Consider the following 10,079-nt stretch of genomic DNA (forward strand, 5'->3'; position numbering starts at 1 on the left):
ACCTCCAGCTCAGCAGAACCAGGGGCTCAATCTAAAGGAAAACAATTGGTTCAACACAGCACCTTTCACCCTTTGCATAGCATGTGGGATCTCTGAACTGCCATGACAGCCTCTTTTCTCTTGCAGCTCACAGAAGAGCTAGGATCACCCTGTTCAAGGAAAGACAGTGTCACAGGGTGCAGCACGTCTTCCAGGGTTTTCCTGGGAAAGCAGATCCTTTTGTGGTCAAAACTCCGCAACAGTCAAGGCACGTAGCTTTCTGTTTTCCCTAGGAGGTGTGATTGGTTGCATGACAGGGCTCTTTCACCCTCTTCCCAAGTGAATAGACTGGGAAAAGACCTACCTAGATGTCTTGCTGAGCTGCAATAAAAAAGTGTCACTGGTGGAGATGTAGTAACAGGATCTTTCCTATACCTAACTGGTGAAATTTTGAAATTCACATAAGGGACCTAAGCAAAAGATCTAAGGGGATGAAACCTTCTGATTCACTCAGCAGTCTGAGTATGCTATCTGCCATCTCTTTTGCACTGGAAAACAGACAACTAATTTTCTCAGGGGAGTTTCTTTCATCTTCAGTTGATTTGTCCAATCTGGCTTCTGGCTGAGGCACACAAGTACTTATTGTGCAGCCACAGAAGTACATCTTGCTGCATTGCTGTGAACAGTTGAATCCCCCTTCCACTGTAGCTTCTACTGGCTTAGGAATATTCTGTTTGAATGTAAGCAAGTGGTTCGCCTGTATACATGGTGTCAGTGATCAAAACCAAAAGCTACTGGAGATAAAAATAGACACGTATTTTAAACCAAATAATGAGCAGCTCAATTATTTCTGCATTTCTTGCCCAGGAAGTAATGGGAATGTCAGGAGACCTCTGCTATATTGCTCATAGTTAGCAGTATCTGAGGTTACTAAAGGACAGTTTCGTTTATCTGGGTTTGTATGTGTTTGAGAACTGCTTAGTATGCATGAACTGCTGCATTCCCTTTCTACCACGCAGGAGTTATTCGGTGAAACAGCACCAGAAAAATGACTCCTCCTTAACAACGACAAAGTGATTGAGGGCAGTGCTACTAACCTTCATTTTTCCAGTGTTCCTGAGCTATGACACTGAGACAGAGCACAGTATTCCCATGTGTGTTCATGAAAATCACACCAGTGTAAAGTGAGGGTACAGGTGCCTCCATAATCCCGCCTGAGATTTCACAAGAGACTTATTTGTCCTCTCAGTGGTCAGCAGGTTGTCCAAGGAATAAAACAGAGTGCAGACAGAGGGTGGTGTGTCCCATGTTGTAGAAACGGTCTTCACTTGTTGCTTTGTAAGATTGTCCATTGTTCTCTTGCAGACATACAACCAGTCATCCAGAGCTTGCTGTACTAAAGAATCAGCCTTTTCATTGGTTTCCAGACCACTAATTTTCTTACCATTTCACAGCACTATCATTAAAGAATTTACTGATTATGTAGTTCAAATTCACCTTTGTGTCAGTAAATGCTTCTTACGAGAGACCACCTTTGAAATATCCTCATTTGCAATTGGACACTTGTTGCAGACCTAGCTTTTTGTCTGCTAGCACATGCCAATTGATCTGCTCTATTTTCATAATCCAAGCAGAGCGTAGGACTAAGGCGAGGTCTTTACAGTGACATGCCATTAATGTTATTTCCTTTATCAACCAAATATATTTTTTATAATTTTTTTTTTAATTTCTTCTTTCTAATGTTTACTCATCCAGCATCCTTCATTTTGTGTTGCATGTAGGCATGCACATATGCAGGGATATTTTTCCATCTATCCACTTAAACTGTTTCACAGCAATCATGACTTTATTTCTTGATTGGAAGATACAAGCTTTTTCACAGTTATGAAATGTTTCACTTGGATACTCAATGGTTGCTTGCATTTTTTTTCCCAGTTCAATTATCTCTCTGAGATGATTTGACTTATACTGCTTTTAGCTTTGTCAAAACTATTATTTCAAAGTACCAAGAGTATATACAAATTCTCTGCACTCTATTTTGTTTATATGTGACAAACGTGATCAATCAAAATTTTAACAACTTGTAACTTGTACCTAAGTTACTGCTAATTTTTAGTTCTGTGGCCGGGCTCCCTTAATCAGCCAAGCTGAGGTCAAACACAGAATCTCCTCTGTCATGCGTCTCCTCTGTCTGAATTGGGAATTTGCCATCTGCAATTCATATACGAGGGGCTTTTAACTTCCTTTGTGTACCCCTTGGGTTGATGTTTCCCATGATAATGCTTTTTAAATTTTTCCTCCTACAGATTATAAATATTATTTTTAAAAAGAAGATTGTCCTTTCATGTGATTTGCAGTTTTGTTGGGAACACTGTCTAGTAGCCCAGTTTCTGCTTAATACCACTGGAAATGCATTGTGGGTGCACCGATATTGCTAACGGGCACATTACAGTTACGCTGTTCCAATTCTCCCTGTCACCTAATTATGAGGCAGTATCATCATGGTTAGTTGATAATCCTAGGCATGTCAGAGTCAATAAACTGCTCTGTGTTGAACTTTGATTGTTAGAGTAGGATATGTGCCTAGAAGTACCCTGATGACTTTAGCACTATGGCAAATACAGAAACTACCTTGTGCAAAAATAGTCACCACAGTGCCTGGTAAACACCACCAAATTCCAATACATAGTGATATGTATATTTTAATGTAGCAGACTTCATATGCAGTAAACATTTGGGGTCAGTTTTGAGCTCAGTCAGCAAGACTACATTACAGCTGGGGAGAACTGGATTAGCTTCCGTGCATTGATATTACAGCCAGCACATTTATAGCCTGTGATATCAAAATACAGAACAGTAAGAAAACATTTTCATTTGGGCAGTTGTTTTCACTTTTTTGATACCCTCTGAAAGATGGATGTGGATGTCAGTTTGTACTGTATGTACATTAGTCTGTAAAAGGTGGATAAATTATTAATAAATATTTTCATAAATGGCCACTCTGTTGCTTCAGAGTCCAACAGGTTGCTCATATCCATCTGTAAGTCCTATTTGCTCTGCATTTAGCATGCTTAGACTCCTGTTAACCCTTTGATCAATCCTATTTTGTTAATCCCAGCTGGGTGAGAAATACTTCCTTTCCTATTTGTAGAACAGTGACACTAGCCTCCTCTTTAAGGTAACAGAGAGGTCACGTATTGCATTAGCATTGTTACCCAGGCATAAACTGTTAAGAATGCACTCTGAATAAAGAATTGGTGCAGTGAGCATAGCCTCGTGGAGACATAACGTACCTGAACTCTGGCTTCTGGGAGGTTTATCTTTGCTGCCAGTTGATTGCGAATGTGGACATCTGGGTAGTGAGTCACTTGGAAAATCTTCTCCAGTTCCTGGAGCTGCTCAGCTGTGAATGTTGTCCGGATTCTTCGTTTGCCTTTCCTCTCAACTGTACGAATAAGGAAAGATGTATCGCATTTTATAGGAAAAGGCAACAGGGCCAGAGGAAGATTCAGAGATCCAGCAATATCTGTAAATTGCTAAGCAGCTGGGATGGCACCTCCAGCACCTTCTAGAGATACGTACTTACCATAGGTGACTGTATCCTGACCCAGCAGTGAATGTGAATGAACTCTGTTATCATGGAAGGAGTGAGTCAAAGTGCCCATTTGTAGTGCTAATTCTATGGATCTACTACATGTCAACAGCTACACTAGCCCTGCAATGGGTTTGTCATCAAAGTCCTTCAGTGTTGGACCAGCCTTTGACCCCTTTTTGCTCCTGTCTGTCACATGCCCACATCTGTTGCTAATTTATAATCCCTTATTAACTATTTGTGAAGAAACCTTTAATATAAAGGGAACAAAAGAGTAGATATTCCAATTTATCGTCAAGCTGTTCTCATGCCTGTAACGAATCACCATCTTTCTTTCAGCTCATAAATTTTCTATTCCTATCTTTTCCTGTCATACTGGCCTTACTAAGCTTTCCTCAAACACTGAGGTATTATTTTATTCCATTGTCACTCTATGAATTTTGATGAATTTTTCTCCTCCTGTATGCCAGGTCAAAGAGTACCCAAAATGCATGAATGCTGTGGAGAGATGTCAACCATTCCATCCTGACTGACTGCTGTCCTTCTCCCATACCATTCCTTCAGTAGTATTTAGGGATAGCCAGCAGTCTCAATGCAGAGTGACAACGGCATTAGAAGGGTTACCTTACAAAGAAAAGTCATGGTACTATCCTGACTGCACCATTGTGGTGCAGGAACTTTCTAAACAAGCTTAACCTTAAGAACTACAAGGTCTTAAAACTCATGGAGCAGCATATGGGGAACTTTGGGTGCTGTGAAATCCTAAGGGAATCCTTAGACTTCTCCATTCCTTCACTTGCTGTCATGTGAGCACGCTAAAGACTTCCCTCAGCACTCCTACAGTGTTTTGAAAATGTCCTCCTACACCAGGGTATTTTATTTAGATTATGAACTTCGTATGACACTTGGTCTAAGTTAGAATAAGGCCTAGGTTGCTTTGAAATGGTGGTGAAGGGTGATATCTTGCAAGGAGGAGGAGAAAGAAGCAATATAAGTGAGGTGTAAGGCAGCTGATCTGCAGAATGTGGAGTTCAGCCTCATCCCAAGGCTGGAATCCTCTCTGCTGCACAAATGGAATATCTTCCAGCTGACATTGAATGACCGGCTCAAAAAGCCATACCCCCCGCCAAGTGTTGTGAGTCACAGAATTTTTTTCTGCTGAGCTTGGAAAACTGCAACCTGATAGGAGCATAAAATTCTAATATCACTAGTGACTATGATGAGCTTGCTACTCAATGACCTGAAGTAATTGGCAATGACACCATGTTGGTCCAGAAAACGACCTTTTTGAATAACTGCTTTTGGTCTTTCACGGTCTGATGACTACTACCAATTCACACTACATACCTAGGTGCATACACTTCCTATTGGGGACAGTTAACTGGAAAATGTTATCTTAGTCTCTTAAAGAGGCTTTGTTCTTCCTTTTCCCCTTTTGTTCAACAATTATGTAAACTTTTCTCTTTAGGGCTAAAGCAGCAAAAAAGGTAACTAAACACCTTGGCCAATAAAAATTGGGCTCTGTGCCAAGCAGAAAACGACATTTTTCATTCTGTAATCAAAACTTCATTGTGACTCAACACAGAAAATAAGGAATATAAAATTCTGTCCATTGACTTGGTAGGATGGTGCCTACAACACAATACTTGGGGACCAGAAAGTGAATATATTCCGTTGTGAATAATTCATCTTTTCTAAACCTTTCAGGTACTTTGAAAGGAAACCTGTCATGCAAGAATAACTGAGGAGCACGATTTATCATAAACACTGTCAATACTCTCATATCTCAGAAACAACCTAATAAAGCTGATGTCCAACACAGTTAAATCCATATCAATTAGACTTTTCACCGGCCTATCAAAGTTCTGCTCATTAGATTGCAGCTGGCTTCAGCCCCAAGAGAAAAATGTTATTTACATTGAATCTTGCTGGCACTACTGGGGCAGAGATCTGAAATGAAAAATATTTTTGTGCATTTATGCTGAAGACAGCAACGGGCATCCTCTCTGCTAAGAAGCCCTGATTACAAAGTTGCATCTACCTGTACCTTCCCAAAAGATGGCTGTAAGAGGGATGTATTGCTATATGGATTAAAAAGGAAATATCAGTGCTGAGAATATGAATCTCAGGACACTATATCCCCTGTAGATACAACAGAGCTAACAGTTCATCATGGTGTCTCTTGTCTGGAAAATTTCCACCTCACACCTCTCTGTGGGGGCTGGCCTCCATATCCTCCTGGGAGGTACTGCAGACAGGTTAAGACTGAGTACCAAGTTGATATTTTGTCAACCACATCCTGTTCTGTCATACAGTAATGAATCTCTCTGCTCTGTTTGTGTCATTACAATGCATGGTATTTATATTTCTCTAGCACAGAGCAATTCATTTAGCAGATCTCAACAGCAATTGAAGTTTGACCTGACCTTGTCATGGTCTCAGAAATTTGAGGCCTTCCTGAGATGTCCTGTACATTTCCCTGACCACTGAGCTGAGCTCCTATCTCTACCCAGGGTAGAAGACTGGCTCCACAAACCTGGGAGAAGCTCCAGTCTACCTCCAGCATTTCCAGAGCGGAGCAAGAGATCCAAGCTCAAACTATGATCACCTCCTTGTTCCTGTGGTCCCAACTGTACATAAACATCTGGGATACTGTCATTGTTCGTGTTCTGCCAGGTTTTGTATGCCCGGGCAGTCTATGCACCTTCTAGCAATCAGAAAGCCTTCACGAGAAAAGAAACAAACCTACTTATCTGCTGGAAGATTTCTCAATTAGAAAAAAATAATGATGTACTTTTAAAAAAAGTATTACATTAATTAACTGAAATATAATTTCATGACTATGCAAAGCAAGAAAGAAACCGTCTACCTTTTATAAAATGTCTCATCAAATAATAATAAAAAATGTGTATTCCATCAGAATACAGCAAATAATAATTTAGTCCAGTATAAACTCTTCTCTCTCATACATTAACTGGACTCTGCAGAATTGGGATGTCTGAACTGGACCATGATGGGACTGAATAGAATACCAAAGACCAGTTGGGTCATCACAGTGGGCAACATACAAACAGCAATTGCTAGTTCTTGCCTGTAAACACATATGATGACAGCTATCATCTCCTCTTTGTAAAGGGGAATCAAAGCCAAGGCAAGAATTTTAGTGTCCAAACCAGAGACTGCTACCTGGGCTAGAAAGGAATGGTTTACACTATTAAACTATGCTAGCTGCAGGACTTCTCCATAGAGAGTATGTTCATACACACCAGAGACAGAAATGATAATGATGTGGATATCTATCCTTGGCTACCAGCTTAAGAAGTTGTGGGTGCTCGAAGGACACTTGGAACAGAGTGCATTGGATTATCAAAAGACTCAAGAAATCAGCTGTTACAAGCAATGCAATACCATCTCTACAGGGCTGAGGTGTGGAACAAACTCAGTGGTGAAGATCATGGGTTTAGAAGGAGCTGCAAAGTCTACCTTACAAAGAATACACAAGCGTGAGAAGACAAAGGCAGTGCACAGCTGGTGTAAGTTTGGGAGGCAACTTTCAGTTGAGTTGGGACATCACAGGGTACCTGAGGGCTGGATCCATTGCCTTGAACCACACAGTATTTTGAACCGTGCTGGAGATGAAATGGGGAATGGATCTGCCAGATAATCCCTTAATATTCTGTCCCACTGACAGCTAAGAAGTGTCCAGGGCTAGACAGCATGGCTTCAGAGAGAATAGGCTCTTCAGTTTCTGCTTTCTCAGATCAGCTTCTTTGGTATGAAAATAACACAGACAACTTGGTGATGGGCAAAAGAAACTCCCTGTTAGTTCACTCTACACCCTCCACATTTTTCCTTTTTGAAAGGTTTATGGACGAGACCCTTATGTAAGGGAAGGTTCTACACAGCGCTCAGAAGTGTCAATCCTACTGAAACCAGATTTTTCAAAGCTGAAACTCACCAGATTAAACAAAATACAATAACATGAGATCAATTATGGGCCAGTAGAGACTGAGGGACAGGCTTTGATTTCAACTGGAAATGAAATTTAAATTGCTAACAAAATAGGCTCCTGTGAACTAATCAAGGCCTTTGCCGGTAGGAAATCTAGAAAAGTGCATTTTTTTCTATAAGTAATCAGTCATTCTCTTTTTATTTCTTTTTAAAAAAACACTATAAAAATAAAAAAAATCTTGGTCTCTATGTTAACATTTTCTCTTGCAAGATGAAACTTTCTCTGACTGTAGCTTTGATACTTCCCTTTGCCTTGGGACCTTAGCTTAGAGATCCCATTGCAAACAACAGCATTCAGAATTACAGTCTAATAAAGAATGTGGGTGGAAGATATAAGACTGGAAGGTGTTGGAAGTGTAACATTGGCTTTACAAACGTGGCTCCAGAGTCTCTGGGGAAATAAGACTCTGTCTGAGTTTTCTGAGCTGTTTTCTATGTAAAAGCTGGGGATATTCAAGTCTGCTTTCATGCCCTGTAAAAGTCATTTGCAGGTTAGTTGACTGGTGAAACCAAGTCTGAAAATACCAGGCAGCTAAATATGTCAGCATTTGCAAATGCTTAGTGATTCAGCTGTCTATACATTGTCTTACTGTTGACATTGGAAGGGCCAGATCCTCCATGCTGATAGAGCAATACAGCTCCTTTAAATTCAGTAACAGGCTCCATCTGTCCTCTGCTGACCTGGCTTTATTACTAGGTCAGACTTGGAGCAAGTTGAAACATTTTAATTTTGTAGAAATAGGGATTCTTCTTGAAGGTGCGCAGTGAAAGTTGAGATCAATGGGTCAAGCTGCAGCAAGGAAAATTCTGATTACATAATAGGAGAAAATGTTTTCACCATGAAGACAGTCTGATGTGGGCCTGGAGATACTCTAAATTTGACTGGACAAAGGTCTAAGCAACATGATTTAATCTAGGCCTGCTTAGAGTTGAGGTTGGACCAGATAGTCCGCGGAGGTCCCTACCAACTTTATTCCATGATCTCTGACCTCCAAATGTTCACATGGACTGAAGTCCCCCCATCATTCCTGTCCTAAAAAGTAAGGTAATTTAGGGTTTCAATACGATGCACAGCTCAAGGAGTTTATTTTGCAATTGATTATTTACACAGTTTTAGCTTAGCATATTAGGGCTTATTTCCACTATCTAGTATAACACAGTTACAAGATATTAGGGGTATGAGCAGATCAATACCAAAGACTACTGCTTGTACCTGAGTTTGCTAAGTAAAAGATGTGCAGCTGCAACAATGCCGTACTTGGGCATATTAATTCTGGACTATAGTCTGTACTAAGCAAATAGCCTATGGTACACCTTGCATTGCTGTTTGTCAGCTGCCCTGCATACCTGAACCAGCCAGATAAATGCTACCTCAGAGAGATCACTGCAATCACATCTCCCATTTGCACTCAGCCCGTTAGCAGGCTAAGACTGTATCAAGCCTACTTGGTCTCATTACAAAGGTGCATACACTGGAGGGATAAGGAGCTAAAAACCCAAGAGGAGGGCTGGAAGTCAGTGCTGACACATAATATGCTTTTTAGTATGTAATCTAGGTAGAAGAAAACTGGTGCGGTCAGCTTACCTTGCTGCAATCCTATTTGTCATTTCTGGAAAAATACCCTCTCACGGTATGCAATAACCAGATCCAAAGATTTGCGTCTTTGACAAGAAGAGAGAAATCAGTTTCATAACCAAGCAAGTGGCTTTAGCTACATAACCTCACAAATATATTTTTCTTTGTTTAACAACATCATTTGTTTCTCAGAAAGAAACTCAGGGGCATTGAAAAAGTCTCATTATATCTGATTAAGTTCTGTTTTTCCCTTCTAGCTTCTTTAAAGAAGTTCTCCTCTCTCTTCTTTTTAATTCAATGTGGGACAATATGTGGCATTCAGTTACAAAAACGTGGGTCTCCCAACCGGTTCCTTCTTGTGGCTTTTCTGAACACTGTTCTCTTGTGGTGACATTCTGCTCATGGCAACCAAGCCCATAGCAAAAACCCCAGTTGCAACTCTATCAAAGAGTTATTACAGAGTGCTGATGGCATCAGGACAAGACGTGCTTGTCTGTATACAGAAATTTGCCTGTGGCAGTCCCTCTTCTAGTTAAAAAGGTGGCTCACGGCTTTCAAAAGAGCTTGTGCTGCAATATTTAGTGGGAGTGTGGCTAATTTTTATTAAAGTGGGGTTTCGGCCTTAGTTAAGAATGACTGACATAGCCAGCGAGACTGATTCTAATTGGGTAGGTACAATGTGATCTGCATAGATCCTCCTGCTAGAAAAAGGCAGCATTTAGCATCCAGCTGCTGGCCATTGAGGCATTGCTGAAGTTAAGACAGAGCAGCACAGCTTGAACTTTTAAAGGCTTGACTTCCTACCTTCGGTCCACAACTCCTTGACAGAGAGTTGCTTCTACCCTGGCATGGAGTACAGTGCCTAATCACCTGACAGCAAGGTTGAAATGCAGAAGTACAGACTTTAGGCAGTGTGAGCAG

The 10,079-nt window shown here is 40.8% G+C and overlaps 1 protein-coding gene across 1 annotated transcript in view; it reads right to left on the bottom strand.

The window, feature by feature from the left end:
• Positions 1–10,079, bottom strand: part of ISX (intestine-specific homeobox) — a 24,706-nt gene that overhangs the window by 1,143 nt on the left and 13,484 nt on the right. Inside the window, exon 2 of the mRNA XM_010146018.1 lies at positions 3,273–3,424. Coding sequence (XP_010144320.1) covers positions 3,273–3,424 — 152 coding nt within the window. The remainder of the gene's footprint in view (positions 1–3,272; positions 3,425–10,079) is intronic.

Source organism: Buceros rhinoceros, unplaced genomic scaffold (assembly GCF_000710305.1).
Source record: "Buceros rhinoceros silvestris isolate BGI_N320 unplaced genomic scaffold, ASM71030v1 scaffold182, whole genome shotgun sequence".
NCBI classification, from domain to species: domain Eukaryota; kingdom Metazoa; phylum Chordata; class Aves; order Bucerotiformes; family Bucerotidae; genus Buceros; species Buceros rhinoceros.